General features: G+C 46.1%; 1 protein-coding gene across 1 annotated transcript; it reads left to right on the top strand.

Annotated features, from left to right (window-relative positions):
• The first annotated feature begins 2,777 nt into the window (after positions 1-2,777).
• LOC123431421 (BTB/POZ and MATH domain-containing protein 2-like) lies at positions 2,778-3,809 on the top strand. The gene has a single exon (XM_045115203.1). The coding sequence runs from the start codon at positions 2,778-2,780 to the stop codon at positions 3,807-3,809; it is 1,032 nt and encodes a 343-aa protein (XP_044971138.1).
• Positions 3,810-20,439: the final 16,630 nt, after the last annotated feature.

The raw sequence follows: 20,439 nt of genomic DNA, 5'->3' as shown, positions 1-20,439 counted from the left end.
AGATCTTATCGGTTGAACCTCTGTGCCAAGAATTCATGTAATCCTATATACCATTCCCTTTGTCCTTCGGTATGTTACTTGCCCGAGATTTGATCGTCGGTATCCCTATACCTATTTCAATCTCGTTACCGGCAAGTCTCTTTACTCGTTCCGTCATACAAGATCCCGTGACTAACACTTTAGTCACATTGCTTACAAGGCTTGTATGTGATGTTGTGTTACCAAGTGGGCCCCGAGATACCTCTCCGTCACACGGAGTGTCAAATCCCAGTCTTGATCCATGCTAACTCAACGGACACCTTCGGAGATACATGTAGAGCACCTTTATAGTCACCTAGTAACGTTGAGACGTTTGATACACACAAGGTATTCCTCCAGTGTCAGTGAGTTACATGGTCTCATGGTCATAGGAATGAATACTTGACATGCACAAAACAATAGCAACAAAATGACATAATCACATGCTACGTTTATAGTTTGGATCTTGTCCATCACATCATTCTCCCAATGATGTGATCTAGTCATCAAGAGACAACACTTGCATATGGTCAGAAAACCTTAACCATCCTTGATCAAGTGGCTAGTCAACTAGAGGCTTACTAGGGACATTGTTTTGTCTATATATCCACACATGCATTTATATTTTCATTTAATAAAATTATAGCATGGATAATAAACAATTATCTTGAAACAGGAAATATAATAATAACTATTTTATTATTGCTTCTAGGGCATATTTCCAACAACAATCTGATGGCTCAACGTATTCTTTTACTCTGCAATAAAGGTCTTGTTGTAGAATTTCTTTTAAGTTACGTTGCGGATTTTTTTGCAACATAGGTTATGTTACATGATTTTTTTGTAACGTAAGTTATGTTGTGAGAACTTTTTCTTCACAACAGTGGTCTGTCGTTGAATTTTTTTGCAACAAAGTCTTTGTTGCAATTAAGCTGATGTTGTAAAAAGCTTGTCTAAGGTATCGTTGTCGTTTGCTGATGTGATTTACACCATCGTTGTTGTTGCAAGATAAGATAAACATGCGCGAACCTGGTTGATGACATGTGGATCAGGAACGATTCGCGCTGGTGGCGGAAGTCTATCAGCCGGCACACAATTAGGCTTTGTTTGGTACTAGTGTATTTTAGGAAATTTATGGGGATTATCCCGGTCAAACCCCTCAATCCCCACATTTCCCATAACACCATTTGGTTCTAGTGTATTTGACATGTATCATCCCCACATTTTCCCTCAAATCCCCAAATTATAGTGCATTTTTTGCAATACCCAATACACTACCCCTACCTAGTGTATTGGGGATAAATGAGGATTTGAAGGGATTGGGTGAAGGTTGGGGTTTCACCCAATCCCTTAGGGGATTATCCCCACCAATCTTCTCAAAAACACTAGTACCAAACAAGGCCTTAGCATTTCCCATAAAGTTACCTTTGTCTCTCTAAGGTGCACATGCGGGTGATTTTTGCCATTGGTGGCAAATCTTTTCTTTTCTGGATCATGATGTTTTGATGTGAAAAGGCCACCCAAATACCCAACATCCTCTATTGGCACATTTAAGCTTTGCACAGCCATTGGGTGAAAGAATAGTGATGCATGAAATAGTCTTTTAGGGAGAAACAGACAATGTAATTCATTTAAAGAATTTTTATAGAATTGTCAAAAGATTTGAATCCTAATGATTTTTATTATGTAGGATTTTTGTTTTTTATGAAGATTGTTTGAGTTGTAAGATTTTACTGGTCCTGCTACTTTGAGTTGCGGGCCACTATCACCTTCGTCGCCGCCTCTTTCGCAAACTCGCGCTCGGACAACTGGATGGCCAGTCGGAGCGTGTCACTATTCTTACGGTGGAGGCGACCCGCATCCATCTCCGCCATCGTCAGCGAGCGACGAAGGATGCCCACGAGGAGCGCATCCTCGGGATCGATCGACACATTCGCGATCGAACGCCGCGCAGCCAGCGCATCCCTACTCTTCCATGGTCCTGCGGCGACCGGCACAACGCAATGGGGAGGGCCACCTCCTCCACATCGACGTTCGATCCGTCGGAGCTGCTTCCGTCACCGGCCACCCAATCAAAAGATGCGGGAATGAAAGTGGAGTGGACGAAGAGTGAAATGCCAGATGTCTAGGGTTTCCGTAATGGGGTATTTGTGGGGTCCGTAATGGACCTGGCTGATGTGGCGGGCATATCCGAACACGTCCGGACATCCTCATATATCCGCTCCATTTTTAAACTAGATATGTGGGGTACTCGTCAACCGTAGACGTTTGAGGGACCCGACCGGTCGGGTTTATTTGTTATGATCGATGAATAGTCGGACGGGCTATTCGGACGTTTAAAGTAGATACGAAGGGTCCGATTATAAATACTCTTATAATATTTGGACCGTTCGGAGGCACACTCCGATTTTCTTTAACAGACACTCCGATTTAAAAGCTAACCGATCGATCTTCAACCGTGGACGACACACACCCACGTCCCAGGGTCGAGTTTTGGGACCTGACGATTGACGTTCAAATTAATGTGTTGCGTCCGGCACGATCACGTAATAGTAACTTGGTGGATTAGGTCCATTCCGCAAGAAAAAGAAAACTTGTTGGATTCGGCCCACCTTTATCTAAGCTTGGGCGAACCTTTAATTTATATATGCACGTACGTAGGCAAATCGGCCGGATCCACTTTCCAAAGTTCCACCAACGACCTACCTCCTAAACCCTAAACCTATCGATCGCTTTCTGGCTAGCAGATCGATCGATCCATGGGCGTCGGCCCCTCGATGGCCACCGACGCCACCGCCGTGACAGGCTCCGTGAGCGAGGTTCCCAAGGTGTCCGGCACCCATGAGTTCACGATCCGCGAGTACAGCCGCACCAAGGGCATGGGCGTGGGCAAGTCGATCCTGTCGCAGTACTTCGCCGTCGACGGCCGGCGGTGGTACATCCGCTTCTACCCGGACGGCTACAGCACGGCCGACGGCGCGTGGATCGCCTTGTACGCGCAGACGCTCTACAAGCCGCAGTTCCTCCCCGTGCGCGCCGAGTTCACCTTCCAGCTCCTCGGCCCCAACGGCGACGTCCTCCACATGCGCCGCTCCGACCACGCCTGCAAGTATGACACCTTCTGCAACAGCTGGGGCATCCGCCGCTACATCACCCGGGACCAGCTCGAGAGCGCGGCGCTCGGCGCCATCCACGCCGACTCCATCACCGTGCGCTGCACCGTCACCATCCACCAGACGCGGAGGAGGAGCCTCGCCATCAACCGCCCGGGCCTCGTCCAGATGCCGCCGCCGCCGCCGTCGGACCACGGGGTCAACGCCCTCAGGTTCCTCGCCAGCGGCAAGGCCCCCTTCGACGTGCGCTTCGACGTCGACGGCGAGATCTTCGAGGCGCACCGGATGGTGGTGGCCGCGCAGTCGGCGTGGTTCGAGGGGCTACTCTACGGCCACGGCCGCGAGGTGGGCAAGGACGTCCTCGAGGTCGGCGGTGGCATCGTCACCGCGGAGGCGTTCCGCGGCGTGCTCCACTTCATCTATACCGACGAGCTCCCCGTCGAGGCCACCAAGGGGAGGGGGTCGTACGACCTGACGGTGCGGCTGTTCGAGGCCGCCGACTACTACCTCATCGACAGGCTGAAGGTGATGTGCGCGTGCAGGCTGGCCGAGTTCATCAAGGACTCCACTGTCAAAGCGATCATGGAGATCGCCGAGGCCTACTCGTGCAAGGACCTCTCGCAGGCGTGCCAGAACTTTGCGGCGCGCAGGGGACTGACGCTGCTGCCCGCGCCATAAAGAGGGGATTGTTGGCGTCCAGCGGCGCCGCTGCTCCGGCGACGGGGAGGATCATGGACGTGCCGGCTCCGTTGACGAGCGGCTGAGTGAAATTTACTTGCATGCGTGCATGCATACGGTACGTATACTTAGTACTCCCTCCGTTCTAAAATATAAGACTTTTTACGTATTTCATTAAAAGACTACGTACAGAGTAAAATGAGTGAATTTATACTTTAAAATAGGTCTTATATTTAGGAACGGAGGGAGTACTATCTAGGTAAACTAGATTTATTATAGGGCGGGCTGTATAATGCCGATAGATATAGCTAGTTTTGTTTTCTGTTGGACGACCGATTTTTTGTATTTAGGTTATTGGTGTGCTGAAGTACTGTTTATACTCATACTATATTAAGCAAGCAGTTTCGCTTATTCCTTTGGTCTTGAAGGGAGACTCGTATAATTTTTTTTATTTTCAGTTTTTCCTTTTTATTCTTATATATATATTGTGTCTTTGACCTAGACATCGTTAAATCTCAGTCTATCTATTAAGATGTAACCATACCGATATTTGCCTCTGTCATCGTCATGTCGTGAGATAGAATTTGACACTTATTGTGGTTATAGGCTATTAGGTCATATCCACAACTTGACTGCCTTGAGCTTGCACACTACCCATGCCACATAAGAATTTGCTTTCATGTTCTTGGTTTTCGTTGATATTTTCGCCCGGTTATGAACTTGCTCTATTGTTCTTTTCAAAACCTGCAACGTTGTTTGTCGCAAAAGTGACAAAGATTACAAAGCAAACACACATAAGGAAAATAGGACAAGAGCTTACAGTTTGTGTCAGTTTTCAGTTATATTATTATAGATTTTTTGTGGTTGATCATCCGGTTCTAAATTAAGAGCATCTTCAACCAGCGTCCAACGCGCAGCGCACAAAAAATAAGTTTACAACGTGTACACTCTAATTTTAACGTGCCGACGAGCGCTGGCTACAGTGAAAGCCACAAAATTTGGCACGCGCGCGGCACTATAGCGGACGCGCAAAAACTTCACAACGCTTGCAACATGAATTTTTGATCACAGGATATTTTAAACGATACATAGCGATATATTTTAATATAGCAAAAGGGCCCGTGCGTTGCAACGGGAGAAAAAATACCACACGCTTTTAATCTTTTTTATAACCATTTTGATTTATTAAAATAATAAGCTAACTAACTAATGTAGTCAGTCCTATCATATTTTGTTGAAAATCAATCCGTCCATTGTTAATTTCACAATGATGAGAAATTAAGCGGGACAAGCAAAGCAAAACAAAGAGGCTACGTGAATTGATCAATGTACTGTTATTTTATTTCAATCATGGGGTAGAGAATGTGGGATCAGATGACAAACTAAAGATGGTGTTACATTCTCTGTCTCTACAACAATACAATCTTACATTCAATACATTCATTCATCAGCAAACAAATCTTCACAAAATAAAATTTCTTGCCGGTGCTTGGCACACTGTTGGAGGCATGGGGAGGGGATCTCACAAGATGATGAGTTCCTGCCGGAGGAGGGGATACGATGAGGGGAGCAAGTGTTAGGCGCCTCTATCTGGCCATAAGGAGTCGCCGTTGCCACGCCATAACCTCGGAGTTCCCCGTGTGAGCCATGGAGGCCCGCCTCCACCTGCAAGTACTTCGCTCCGCCGCGCTGCCGCCGTTCTGCATCGAGCAGACGCATCATCCCAAGTCACTGTAGCTGTCGCGTTGATTTGATCCAGAAGCTGTGCTCGAGTGCCGAAACGGGGGCAACAAGCAGGCAGAGGTACGGCCGTGGAGGCGGGTGGGTTGAGATCGACAACAGTGATGGTCGAGGTCGGACGCGGCGGCGAGTGGTGTGGCAGCGGCATGGGCACAGGCCAGGGTGGACCAGGGTCGACGTGATGCTCTCGAGCGCTGCAACGGGGGCAGTGAGCGGGGAGAGGTACGGCCGCGGAGGCGGGTGGGTTGAGATCGACAGGGGTGGCGGTTGAGGTCGGCCACGGCGGCGAGTGGTGTGGCGGCGGCCTGGGCACAGGCCAGGGTGGCCCAGGGTCGATGAGAGGAGGCGATGCGTACGGGTATAATTTTTGCAGCGAATCGTTTTTTCTTTTGCGTTGCAGATAAATGATGGAGCGCGGGTTGAATAACAAAAATTAAGGGGCCTTTTATAAAAATACCGAGGTGGGTTTTCCGACGGAAGCAATAGCCGCTTTATTATTAGGTATAGAAATCATACATATCATAGATAGCCTAAATAGATAGAAAACGATAAAACGATAAAAAAATGATACATAGCATATCATACATAGTCTAGATAGATAGAAGACTACTCATCGTCGTCGTCGGACTCCAACGCGCCGGTGTTCGATTCCTCCGTCGTGATGAAGGCGTTCATCGTCGAAGGACCAAGCCGATGATTCTTTCAGCTCCATCTGGAAGAGTGCGTCTTGCTTCCGCGTACGCCTATCTTCACGATAGGCGGTTTGCCTCGCCCTCCCCGTCCTCCTTTGCGCGAAGAATTCGCGCTCGTGGAGGACGTCTTGCGGGAACTGTCGGCGCCACTCCGTCATGACATGCTCGTCCATCTCAGCAATGCTGAGGAGGCGCTCCCGCGTCTGGTTCCGGCGACGGTCCTCTTCGGTGACAACCCGTGGACGAGGCGCGAGGTTCTGCGCCCACTTCAGCGTCATCACCTCGGAGAAATTCATCTCCCTACGAGGCCTGTTGAGGCGCCATGCCGCCGCGTCGTACGCATGGGCGGCATCGTCGGCGGTGTCGAACATGCCGAGGCCGAGGCGCGTGTCGCCGGAGCGAATCTCGGCGTAGAAGGTGTCAGAGGGGCGCGCGCGGACGTCGCGGTATCCCGAAGTTCCTGGACGGCACGATGGCATGGTGACGCGGCGGCGACGAGGCGAGAGAGACACCGGCAGAGGGCGCGCGGCGAGGAAAGAGGCGAGTGGCAGCGGTGGGAGGACGCGTGGTCGAGCGCTGTATTTATAGGGCGCGCCGAGCGTTACGCGCCAAATCTACCGCATGGTGGGCTGCCTTTTCCCCTTGCGCGCCAACTTTTCCCACGCGTCGGATTATTCCACGGGCGCTGGAGCACGTTAAAAGTCTATTTTGCCGCGCGAACGATTTTGACAGCTGCTCTTGAAGATGCTCTAACTAACTGACAGTAGGCATACGGCTACCAGCATTGACGTGACACGTAAAATAAAATCCTATCCTGTGTTTCTTCTTTTGGCACATTGCACTGAAATCAGCAATGTCTCGGGACAAAACAATGAAGAAGGCATGCAATGCAGACATGTACGTAGAGTGCGATGTTCGTATGTTCGGGCAGCTTGGTGCCCTTTTTCTAAAATAAATCGAAAAACATATTTAAAAGTTTTCAAAAAATTCAAAAATAATTCTGTGAAAACTTATATGTATTAATTACGAATCAGTGAAAATTTTGTTTAAAAAAAATGTAATTTGTAAGCTGTACAAAAATAACAAAATTTCGGTCTAATAACAAAAAAAAAGCCCATTTAGAAATACATATTTGTCATTTCTTTGTATGCCACGTGTGAAAGTAAAATGATTTAAAATTTTACAAATACATAACATACATGTTTGTGTGTGTACATAAAAAGTTTCAATTTTTTTCGATTGTACAAATATGATTTTTGGAAACGGGCACCGTTTGCAATTTTCGCATGTACGTACCCCTATTTTCTGAACATGGCAAAAGCAGGGTGTTCGACAGCAATTTCGACATGCAGTCAGAGCTTATTCAAATCAGTGTTTCCGCGTCTCTGGCGCTGGTAATCCTCTTCCCGGGAAGAGGCGGGTCGTGCCATGTACGTACTTGGAGTTTCGTCTGAAAATATCTACAAACGCAGTCTATTTTGATCAGCTTTATGTTATGTTTGAACCTCTAAAAGCAACTCTAGCAGACCCCGTAAAAGAGGCAAACCTGTAAAATTTCGAAGAGTATGCGGGTACAGTTCATTTTTTCGGTCAAAACAGAGCCCGCATACTCGTCCGGTCCGTAAAAAAATTTGCCGCAGCTCGCAAAACGCACGCCCTGACCACTATATCTACGGTTCCGCGGCGCGTTTGCGGATCGAAATCCTATCCCCTGCCGCCGCCGAGCCCCCACGATTCCCCACCCCTTCTCCACATTTCTCGTCGCCGGCGACCACCTCCCCCGCCTCCATCCGCAATGTGGAGCTCCGGACACGGCTCCGTCAGCAGATCCGGCGACGGAAGCGACCCGGAGCGCGAGTGGCGTGTCCGCTCGGACGCCGCGAGGAAGCGCGGGGCCCAGAGGTGGACCAATCGCGGCATGTCGCCGCCGGCGAGCTTCCTCGCCTGGGAGACGGAGGAGTACGACCGTCGGCATGGCTCGTCCTCGGCCGCGGGCTCGTCCTACGCCGGTAGCTCCTCCTCTTCCGGCGTGCGCCCTCTCCCTGTGAAGAGGCAGTGGTCGGAGGAGCCGGAGGACGTCGTCGCCGTCAAGGAGGAGCCCGAGGAGCTCGGCCGCCGCGGAGTCGTCTTGCCAGAGGACTTCATCGCTGACGTGGACGCGGTTGCGACCGCCATTGCCGAGCGTAGCTTGCACGAGGAGGCGGAGCGCCGGCGCCACGACGAGAAGATCGAAGACCTCCAGTGGCGGCAGGCGGTCGAGGCCAACCTCGCCACCAAGGCGAAGGACGACGAGTGGCGGCGCATCCGCGAGGAGCAGAAGGTGATGTACATCGATCTCTGCAGCTCCGACGAGGAGGACTGAGCTTGTATTGATATAGTATGTAGTATGTAATATATGTAGTATGTAGTATGAACTTCCCGCGAAACTATATTTCCAAATTATGCAATTTCATCTACGGTTTCTGTTCGACCGCGTTCATTTTCGACCCGTAAACGAGATCTTCGTGAACCTGCAAACGCGTTTTGCGGATCAAGATTTTACGGGGTCTGCTAGAGTTGCTCTAAGACCAACTCTAACCAATCCCTAAAAGTTAGAGGAGGATCAGGCCAAGTAAAGTTAGAGGAGCAAATTTAGTCAATCCCGTAAAATTAGTGAAGTCAAAAAAAGCATTAATTTTGCATCCAAGCCGCATGAACTTCAAACACTTCATAGTATATATCATACAAATATTAAAATAAAAACATGCATAACATTACCAACTAAAACATACATAGTATATAGTTTCATCATCACGATTTCCAAATTAAAACAATGCATAATTCATATAAAAAGCATCACTTCAAACACAAAGTTTGATCTACAATAACCACCAACATACATGTGTGTGTTGTGGATGGAGTCAACCAATATCATACACGAACCCAAACGAAGTCCTCGCCGAAGAAATCACCACCACCAACAACAACATCATCCGCTCGGCCACCATCACCACCACCATTCTCTCGGCCGCCGCCGCCACCGCCACCACCGCCACAAACATCATGTCGGGCGCCACCATCACCGCCACCATCCTCTCGGTCGACGCCACCACCACCACCACCACAAACATCCCGTCGGCCGCCACCATCACCACCAACACCACCATCCTCTCGACCTTCACCACGACCATCATTACAAAGAGAACTTTCCGTTTGGGTCAAGATATTACCACGAGTGAGCTCTCAATACTCTTTTGTTGTTTCATCCATTATGGTTGGATTCATGAACATGATAGTACGATTTTCGGCTTTCTTGGCATCATGAATGCTCTCCTCCTCAAGTGCAAGTCTACGCTACTACACCTTCAGTTTTCTCTGCTCCCGCCAACTTGGCCTTCCAATTCTCATCCTCCAATATCTTGAGCTCATTCGACCTTATCATATTCTCTTCTTCACATTTCAGACGGTGACAAGCCGGCGACAGTGGCCGACGGGGTGGCGAAAGGGTCTGGGTTGTCCATTTTGGCAGGAGGGCTAGTCATCGATGGTGGCAGCAGTGTGTGGTGGCTGGTGCGGCGGGAATGGAGGAGGCGCGAGGGTGGGAGAAAGAGGACGACACTTTTCCTGAGCCACGCAAGCGGTGAGAATATTTAGGCGGGCTGGAGGGGTTTAATTTCGGTAGTGGAGGAAAATTATCCTTTTGTATTCGGTTTAGGGGATCGGCTAGGTGCGTCAGAGAGGAGGATAATGTGATAGCCCGATGTCGACGCCCCAGAAGATCCCCCTTTATTTCTGTTTTCGTCGTGTGGTTATTTTATTTTGTGGCCTCTTCATTTAGTTTGCATCATCGCATCATGCATGGCATCATGTCATCTGTGCTTGTCTGGTGTGGCTAGTTGCACCTTGTTGTTTGAGTGTGAGCGCATGCGTGTATGTGCCTTAGGGCCTTGCAACGTGGTTGGGTGCAACAAGTTCAAGCTCGTAAACCCTATTGCACCATGTTTTCAAACTCCGTTCTTTCCATTAGTTGAGGCAGATTTAAAAGTCCATGCTCTGGTTCAAAACAGATGTTCCTCCTCTTCAAAATTTCTTTCCATTAATTGTGGGGTGCAACACTCATTTATTTGATTTTTTTACTCCTTTTATTTTATCTTCTGGATTTATTCAAAATCCATTTATTTATTTTTATTTGCGCAAGCATTTTCTTTTAGAGAGAGAGGAGAAAGCGGAGTGGGCTTCCTGGCCCATCTCCTTTCTCTCCGTGACGAGCCCACCTCCCTCTCATCTCCTTTCTCTGCCCGATCCGTTCTTCCTCCCCTCCTCGTTCCCCATCTCATCTCCCGTGCGCCTCCCTCTTCCCCCTCGTCCTCCTCGTGGCTTCCTCTCTGCCCCGATCCCCCTCTCCCGCAGTTGCCGCCGCCAGCAGCTAAGCCCCCGCCGGCGCCGCCCCCATGGCTGTTCCCCACGCCCGTCGTGCTTGCTGCTCGCCTCGCTGCTCGCCGCGCCCCCTCGGCTCGCCGTTCCCCGTGCTCGCCCCGTCGGCCGCCTCTTCCGCCGGTGCTCTGCTGCTCCACCTCTGCGATGGCCTCCCGTGGACGCCGCCCTCGGCCTCGTCTCCGGTCCGCCGCCTGCGCTCTCCGCCGGAGCTCGCCTTGCCATGGCCCCGACCTCCTCCTCCTGCCCGTGTGGTGTGCTGCTGTGCCGCCGTGTTGCCGTTGTTGCGTTGCTAAGCTGTTGCTCATGCTGCCGATTGGTGTGCTAGCTGCCGCTGCTGTCCCGTTTTGCCTTGCTGCTTGCCTGCTGAGCTGGATGCTGTTGCTATGCCCTGCTGCTGCTAGCCTTGGTCTCGCGTGCCCCCGTGCTTGCCATTTTGTTGCTCGCCGGATGTTGTTGATGTATGCCGTTGCTGCCGCCATGGCCTAATTGCTAGGTGCTGCATTTTGCTGGTGCTGGCTGCATATAGTTGCTGTTGCTATTGCATGCATGCCGCTGCCGCTCTTGTTGCTTGCCTATCGAGCTGCCTTGCTGTTGCCTGTTGCTCCTGCTGCCGCTTGTGCCGAGCCGTCGTGTGCCTGCCCTGTTGCTGTCGATAGCTATAGCTGCTGCTGCTAGTCTGCTTATGCTTGTTGCCCATGCCGGTTGGTGTTTGTTGTTAGGCTGTAGTTAGTTGCTTGCTGATGCTAGTTGCTGCTAGGTAGATTTTGCTATTGTTGCTATTCCACCGTCGCTTGCTTGTGCTGCCGTTTGCCGTCGCCGAAGTTCGCTAGCTCCAACCCTCCTTCTTGGAACCGACAAGTTCGTCGGGTACCACGACGTCCTCGACGACCCCGGAAACGAGTTCGACTTCCTCGACGTCGCCGAAGACCCGTGATCGACTACCGACGCCGAAGACCCGAGAACCACGACGCCGAGCGAATGATTACCGTCGACGAGACCGTGTACGACTACTTCCACGACTTCCACGACGTCTGCTATGAACCGATCCGCTTCGAATCGCACGCGTCGAAGGTATATCGATGAGATGTGTCGTGACCATGTGCATGTGATGTATGAGATGTAATGTATGATTGCATCGTATGTTTGATGTTGCACGTTGTCCCTCTATGTTGTGCCCGACACATGGGAACCCGAGATACGGGATCACCCCATCTTTATTTAACATTCCCGCACACGCTTCCAGTTCGTGGCACCGATATCTCGTTGAGTATCGGGATAGGAACGTTGCGGTGGCATCGTTTCCGTCTTGCCGTCATAGTTCCCCTTTCGCTCGTCGTGGCGACACCTGTTTCTTCCTTTTCTTGCCGTGGTGTTGAAACTTGCATGCATAATGCATTCAAGGCATAATATATTGTGTTGCATGTCTCTTGTGCCGTAGCTCCGTACTAAGTCCCGTGTGCTAACCGACTAGGATGCCATGTAGAACCGTCGCTTCACCCCTTGCCTTGATAAAAACATTTAATATTTTCGTGTAAATAATCGGGAGTGAATTAAATAATTAATCGTGGAGTTTCGTTGATATGCAACCCGTTGCATATCGAGCTTCACTTAATGTGTAGTGTTTGCGTGAGGTGAATTGCCATGCCATGCCTTGCATTTTAACCTGTTCATGTATCATAGTAGGTTGTGCATCATGTTGTGCATCGTGTGGTGAATATATGTGTTGATGTTTGTTTCCGGTTTGCTCCGTCTCGATAGAGTCCCGCAAGCATGTCGGAATGTGAGGACCCGTTCGACTACGTTGGTTCGTCGACTTCACCGAGTTGTTCTTCTTCCAAGCGGGATCTCAGGCAAGATGACCATTTCCCCAGATACCATTACTATCATTGCCATGCTAGTTTATTGCTTCTATCGTTTATGTCTCGTTGCTACCACTTGTTAAATATCAGCCTCTCAACAATGCCATGAAACCTTCAACCTGTTCGACCTAGCAAACCACTGAATTGGCTATGTTACTGCTTGCTTAACCTTGTTGTTAGCGTTGCTAGTTGCAGGTGTAGTTGCTTCCATGTGATAACATGGGTTCCTTGTCATATCACCATATTAATGCTATTTAATTTAATGCACCTATATACTTGGTAAAAGGTGGAAGGCTCGGCCTTTCTAGCCTGGTGTTTTGTTCCACCTTTGCCCCCTTAGTTTCGGCTACCGGTGTTATGTTCCATAAATGAGCGCTCCTAACACGATCGGGGTTGTTATGGGACCCCCTTGATAATTCGTTTTAGATTAAACCTGGTCTGGCAGGGCCCAACTTTGGTACTACATTTGCCTAATAACTAATGAACTGCATATGGAGTAATTAACCCGAGGATAATTTAATCAACCCCTGGGCCAGTGCTCCTCATGAGTGTTGGTCCACCCACCTAGCAGTCGGCGGTGCCACCACGGGGTAACTCGAGGTTTGGTTCCCGTCCACTTTGCATAGACGGTGTGTCCTGTGAACGAGATACGCGGCTTCTATCGGGTTCGTCGACACACCGGGTGGCCTTGCTGGATTAGTTTTACCTTTGACGGAATATCTTTTGCATCGGGATTCCGGTGATGCTTTGGGTAATCTCAGAGTTGAGGTTTTCCACTAGGGAATCCGACGAGATCGCGAGCTTCGTGATTGAGGATTTCTATGCGGCTTGTGGTAATTTGTGATGGACTAGTTGGAGCACCCCTGCAGGGTTAAATCTTTTTGGAAAGCCGTGCCCGCGATTATGTGGCAACGTGGACACTTTGTTTAACACTGGTTCTAGATAACTTGAAGTTAACTTAATTAAAATATGCCAACTGTGTGCGTAACCGTGGCTGTCTCTTTCGTGAGTTCCTTCTCCGATCAAGGACACGGTGGGGTTATGTCTGACGTAGGTAGGTGTTCAGGATCATTCAGTTGATCATCAGTAGACATGTTCGTTATGCGTAGATCTTCCCCCTCTTATTTCTTGTACTCGTAAGTTTAGCCATCAAATATATGCTTAGCCGCTGCTGCAACGTCACCACTTAACCTTGCCTCACCCATTAAGCTTTGCTAGTCTTGATACCTTTGGAAATGAGATTGCTGAGTCCCCTGTGGCTCACAAATTACTACAACACCAGTTGCAGGTACAGGTAAAGGTTACTTGACGCGAGCGCGTTGGTTGTTCATTTGGAGTTGCTTCTTCTTCTTCTTCATTGATCTAGGATGGGTTCCAGGCCGGTAGCCTGGGATAGCAAGGATGGACGTCGTTCTTCTTTTCTCGTTTGTTTTCGTCCGTAGCCGGAACCTGCTCTTAGTCTTGATGATATGTAATGTACTGATGTGACTCTGATGTAGCTTGTGGCGAGTGTAAGCCAACTCTATATATATCTCTTCTTTTCAGTACATGTACTTGTAACGATATCCATTCTTGCGACACGACGAGATGCGTTTCTATCCCCGACGAGGCCCTCGTGCCAAATTGAGGATACGGTCGCATCTTGGGCGTGACAGATAACCGAAAGTACCCTTCCTTATGGTCGAATAGGAGATCGGTTAGAGTTGGCCTAACCACCACAACTCTCTTTATTGATTCCGCTACCGTCAAGCTTGGGAGCACAACTGTGGGATAAGCCATCCCACTAAACCTATCGGGTCGACACCATTAACCAAATCACTGACCTTATTATATTACATTAACCTCAAGCATCGAATTCATATTGGTCTATCGTCATGAGTACCCATGACAATAATACTTATTCATATTATCCTTTGTATTGGTTGGGTTGTGAACTTGTTGTGTTTTTCTATCCAAAAAACCCATCACACTGTTATGTTGCCAATGCTTATCTGTTATCAGAGTTAAGGGGGGTCTTTCCCAAGTGGATCATCGGATCAAGAAAACATTCATGTGGCTGAGTCCAATAATTGTACTATCTCCATTCACAAATATAATATGTTGAGAAATTTTTATGCATTGGATGTATTTTAACACATTTTAGTGTGTTTGATCACTAATTTCAGTTCATATGCAGTCGTGTTAACATATCTAAAACATAGTATATTTGTGAATGAATGGAGTACAATTTAGCTATTTATCAATTACCTGAAAATAAGATTTTGGATAAGCCGATTCCGCTTGAAGTCCGCAACGTGCCCCGAGGCTGTGATGGGGGTGGCACACTAGCTTATGTGTCTCTCACGAGGCTGAGTTGGGATCTCACTGAAGACAAAGATGGTGCAACTGCCGATGGTGTCTTATATCAAGAAGTCATGCATGATACTGCACATGCTGGGATAGAATATATTGATGTTACTATTACGCTTACAAATAGGGATACTATTTCACCGATTGAGATTGTCAGAGATGTTGAACTTTTAAGCGGTAACGTTAAATACCCTACTGATTTGTTAGTACTTGGATCACATCAAGATAATTTATGTCCCATTATATTTGAAAGACCTTTTTGGAGACTGTTAGTGTTGAAATTGATTGTATTGAAGAAAAGGTTAAAGTTACATTTAGGGATATACTCCCTCCATTCCTAATCATAAGGTGTATTATTTTTCAAAAAAGTCAAAGTTTTCAAACTTTGAGCAAGTTTATTGATAAAAATAATAATATCTAGAATATGAAATCATTATCACTAGATTCACCTTGAAATATATTTTTATGTTATATATATTTGGTATTGTAAGTATTTATATATTTTGTTATAATGTTGGTCAAACATAGACAACCGTTGACTTTTTGAAAAACTAATACACCTTATATTTAGGAACGGAGGGAGCATCTCATGAATTCAATTTTTCTAAGTTTAGTAAAAAAGCCTCATGATAAGTAATTACTTAGTAAATATGATATCATAGGCCTTGCTTCTATTGTAGTGCCTCCTACTGTTTCATTAGAACAATACTTGCTAGACCATAAAAATGATATACACATGAATAAAAAAATGAAATAGATGAAGTATTCTTTAGACAAGCACCTATCCTTAAACATAATTTGCTTGTTGAAACTTTGGGAGACCCTCTTCCACGAAAAAATGATCATGTGTTTCAATTAAAGAAACTCCCTCATATATCGAAATGTACTTTTCTTTATGAAAACAAGATATATCATGTTATTATCAATGCTAATCGTTTAGTGCACGAAGAAAAGAGATTATTGAAAACCTTAAGGAAGCATCGTGCTGCAATTGGATATACTCTTGATGATCTTAAGGACACTATTCCCACTTTATGTCAACACACAATTAATATGGAGCCTGACGCTAAACCAGTCGTCGATCATCAACGCCGTTTGAATCCCAAAATGAAGGATGTGGTAAGAACTGAAATATTGAAGCTTCTCGAAGCATGTATTATTTACCGTATAGCTGATAGTAGGTGGGTAATCCCTATTCATTGTGTCCCCAAAAAAGGTGGCATTACCGTAGTTCCTAATGATAAAAATGAACTTACCCGAATTACAATCGGTTATAGAATTGTAATTGATTTCAGGAGACTAAATAAAACTACTAGAAAAGATCATTACCCGTTGCCCACCATTGATCAAATGTTAGAAAGATTCTGAAAGCACACACACTTTTTCTTTCCAGATGGCTATTTTGGTTTTTCTCAAATACCCGTATCACAAGAAGATCAAGAGAAAACCATTTTTACTTGTCCTTTTCGTACTTATGCTTATAGACGTATGCCTTTTGGTTTATGTAATGTGCTCGCTACTTTTCAAAGATGTATGACAGCTATATTCTCTGATTTCTGTAAGAAAATTACCGAGGTAACAATATGTTGTAATTCAAAGATGTTCTCAATCGATGTAAGAGAACAATGGGACATTACTGTCATACACTCTCTGCAATCAGAGAACAATGTGTTATCATACACTCTCGAGAATATAGCTGTCATAAACCCGATTGACAACACATTGTTGATGGGACAGAACATAGATGTCATACATCTTTGAAAAGTGTTTCAAATCCCATTGTTCTCTCCCATGTATTACAACACATTCCATTTGATACATAAATTCTGGTTTGAACCTTGATTCACATACACGCGCCACATTACAATGATTTCATATTAATGAAAAGTAGTAGTTATAACATAATTAATAAGAATTTGTATGAATGAAATGAGTGTTAGATGATGTTCAACACGCAAACCGTTAGTAGAAGCCACACATACTACATGAATTAGTACTTGATAGAACGAACGGGGACCAACGGGCTGCTTGCTCTGGAATTGGAGATTTGGCATGTCGAAGAGCCCATTGCAAAACCTTAGTGGGCATGGGTATGGTGGTTGGATTCATACCCGGCGAGATCCCCAGCCTCTCATCTCGGGCCGCCTCCACAAGGATGCACACTACAAGGTCAACGGATAGGATTCATACCCGGCCAGATCCCCAGCCTCTCATCCGGGGCCGCCTCCACAAGGATGCACACTACAAGGTCAGTGAACCGCCTCTCTGCAATCTTCTCAATCGATGGGAGAGGACAATGGGACATTAGAACACTTTTGACCCAAGTTAACATCACCTCCTGAGGTGTTGTGCCTCATACTTTTCCCGTGTCCATGGAGTGTGCTTCTCCATATCCATCGCAGAGACCCCCCCCTCCCATAAATCTTTTGGAAGCCCCATCTGTTATTTTTAGCAGACAATAACATAATATATCATTGTTTCATGACATAGTTTAATGTTTTCATGGTTTACTAGACTAAAAAGGAGCATGCATATCACCGTGTTGATGTTTCATTCTCATGTCCCGCTGTAGAACATACCCTCTTCCATCAATACATGACGATTGATGATATTTGTGAGCACTCTCTGAAGGCGTTCATTCTCTATTAAAAAGTGAGCTAGCTTAACTTCCTTCTCATTGTCTTCGGACCATTTGTGCAACATTAAATCACTTATTAACACTGGTCTGATGCGTCTCCAATGGATCTATAATTATATTGTTTCATACTACTATATTATCATTCTAGGATACTTCTTGAGTAATAATTTACCAATTTATATTATTTTTGAGCACTAACCTATTGATCCAGTGTCAAGTGCCATTTGTTGTTTTCTGCATGCTTTTTTACTTTTCAGGTTTTCAGTACCAAACAAAGTCCAATTGCCTTGAAACTTTTTTATGATTTTTTCTGGACCAAAAGAAGACGTGGAAGCATCAGGAGGAGACCTGAAGCCCCACGATGGAGGCACAAGCCAACAGGATGCGCCCAGGGGGGTGGCCACGCCCTGATGGCTTGTCCCTCCCTGATGGCACCTCTTGCTTTGTTCTTCGGTCTATAAATTCACATATATTCCAAAAACCCTAAGAATGATTGCGAAACATTTTTTTTCCGCCATTGCAAGTCCCTATTCCACGACGATCCCATCTGGAGACCCGTTCTCGCACCCTCCTGGAGGGGGTCGATCACGGAGGACCTCTTCATCAACCTTGCCGCCCTCGTGAAGATGTGTGAGTAGGTCACCACAAATATACGGGTCCGTAGTTAGCACCTAGATGGCTTTGTCTCTCTCTCCCTTTTGATCTTCAATACAATGATCATCGCATCTTCGCTTTGATCTATCCGATGCAATTTTTGTGTATGGTGCGTTTGTTGGGATCCGAAGAATTGTGGGTTTATGTTTAGATTATTCATGAAAAGTATTTGAATATTCTCTGAAATTATTATGATTCTTATTTGCATGAATCTTCAAATGTTGCATTTTACATCACTTAAAAGAGGTGATGTATTTTTTTACAACTACATTATGTGTTGGAGCAGCATTATTAGGCATCGAAGATCTAAAAAGCAGTTATTTATACACTAAATCATGTATTGGAGATGTTCCCCAATGCTTCAAATTTTATTCATGCTGTAAAAACATAATGTGAAACAATTCCCTTCGGCCGACCGGGCAAGCTTTCAGGATGTTGCATGCAACGCGATGCGTTGGTGTGGTCCACACTATAGTCTCTCCTTAACCTTATCTCTTTAAGGGCATATCTAACGTTGATCCGAGAATTTACTCCGGTATCCTTTCATAGACAAAGGAACCAGCTTGACGACATGAATGTTGTAGTCAGCCATCCAACATTGTGTGCATACATTTCAAGTCTAGTTTCGACTTAGCGGACAGAATTCATGCAAACTGGCTAATATTAATCAAAGTTCGGGGAAAAATAGCACAATTCATCCATACAAAACATGCAAGTACAATAATGTCCCAATTTCGATGTCCAACAAGTTTTCAGTGGATCATGTCATCCCACACATAATGCCCCTTTAGCTCCATCCAATAGTGTGTGTACGTAAATGGACTTTCCTCGGTCATGTGGTACATCACAACAACACGTACAAGCTACAAAATTTGAATAGCAACATTGTGTGTATGAAGGATTCAATCAACATGTGAGAAAGAAGAAGCAAAAGTTACGATCTCCTCCTCTGCCACGTGCAATGCCCACCTTACCTCCAACTGAGCAACTACATGACAAAACTTAGCGATGATGGTCTAGATAACGTAGCATTGACACGATAAGGACCTCACATTGCAATCATGGATGATGAGCATGTCGTAAGGCGCAATGTGCTTTTGTTCGTGAAATGATCCATGCACTTGCTCCTAGAAGGCTTTCTTCTGCTGCTGCCTACGAAATCCACGGATACGGTCAACCACGCATCGCACAACAACTCATCCTTCATGGTTGAGTACCCCGCCATCCTTCTTACTCTAATAAAAAAATGACATGGCATCCAAAAATAATCTCAGTGCCATTTGACCGAACAGATGTCGGGTGCGGTGGCCGTCATGGAGGTCGTCGACAGGGTAGCGGAGTGTACCTAGGTTCAAATGGCTCTAGGGTGGACATCGCCATAGTAAAAGGCGGGAAGGCGCGTCGGTGCTGGTTGCAAATGTGCGACAATGCATGTGTGACGATCGGAGAGGTATAGCGGTGGCGACAGAGGTGGAGGGTGTGGATGCAAAGTAAAGGGAAGAAGTGGTGAAGTGGAAGAAAAAGAGGCCAGAAGGGCGGATTTAGTGGGCTCGGGGTGTCGGAGTCTAACATGGTTGCTATCCGGACTCCCGAAACCCTCCCCTCCCCCCTATGTCTCCACTTTGCGGGAGAAAATATATGAACATCATTCAAATTTGCAAATATTTAGCCAATTCATTAGTATTTTTCTAATACTTAATTTTATAATTTCATCTTTTTAAATTCATGAACATTATTATAATTCATGATTTTTATTCTAATTTTTAACATGTTTTCAAATTTTTGAAAATTATTCAAATTCAGAAACATTATCAGTTATGTGAAGTTTTTAAAATCCATGATTTTTTTGAATTATGTGAAGTTTTTAAAATCCATGAACATTTTTGAGTTTTGTGAAGTTTTTTGAATTCACGAATATTTTCTAAATTCGTGCAGATTTTTTGTTTTCATAATTGTTTTTTAATTTCGTGAACAATTTTTGAATTCATGAGAACACTGTTGTTGAATCTGCAAACATATTTTAATATAAATCCCAAACTTTTTCTTTGCGCTCTTTAACATTTCTTAAACTAAACTAGGCCATGAGTGAGTGCATCGACTATATTACTATTTAAGCGAGACCGTAGGATGTCTCGCGTCGAGGTAAACAGTATCAGGCTGGCCCATTTAGCCCGTGCAGATTAAAAATAGCGAAGAAAAGGGGGATTTTTTCATGATTGTTTATAAATTTCATGAACAAGTTTTGAACGCATGAGAAAACTGTTTTAAAATTTGAGAGCATT

The sequence above is a fragment of the Hordeum vulgare genome, chromosome 2H (genome assembly GCF_904849725.1).
Source record: "Hordeum vulgare subsp. vulgare chromosome 2H, MorexV3_pseudomolecules_assembly, whole genome shotgun sequence".
In the NCBI taxonomy this organism is placed as follows: Eukaryota; Viridiplantae; Streptophyta; class Magnoliopsida; order Poales; family Poaceae; genus Hordeum; species Hordeum vulgare.
This window is presented reverse-complemented; position numbering and strand designations above follow the sequence as displayed.

Excerpts from the sequence above, each read along its gene's own strand:
- LOC123431421 (XM_045115203.1), top strand. The coding sequence starts at position 2,778 with ATGGGCGTCGGCCCCTCGATGGCCACCGACGCCACCGCCGTGACAGGC.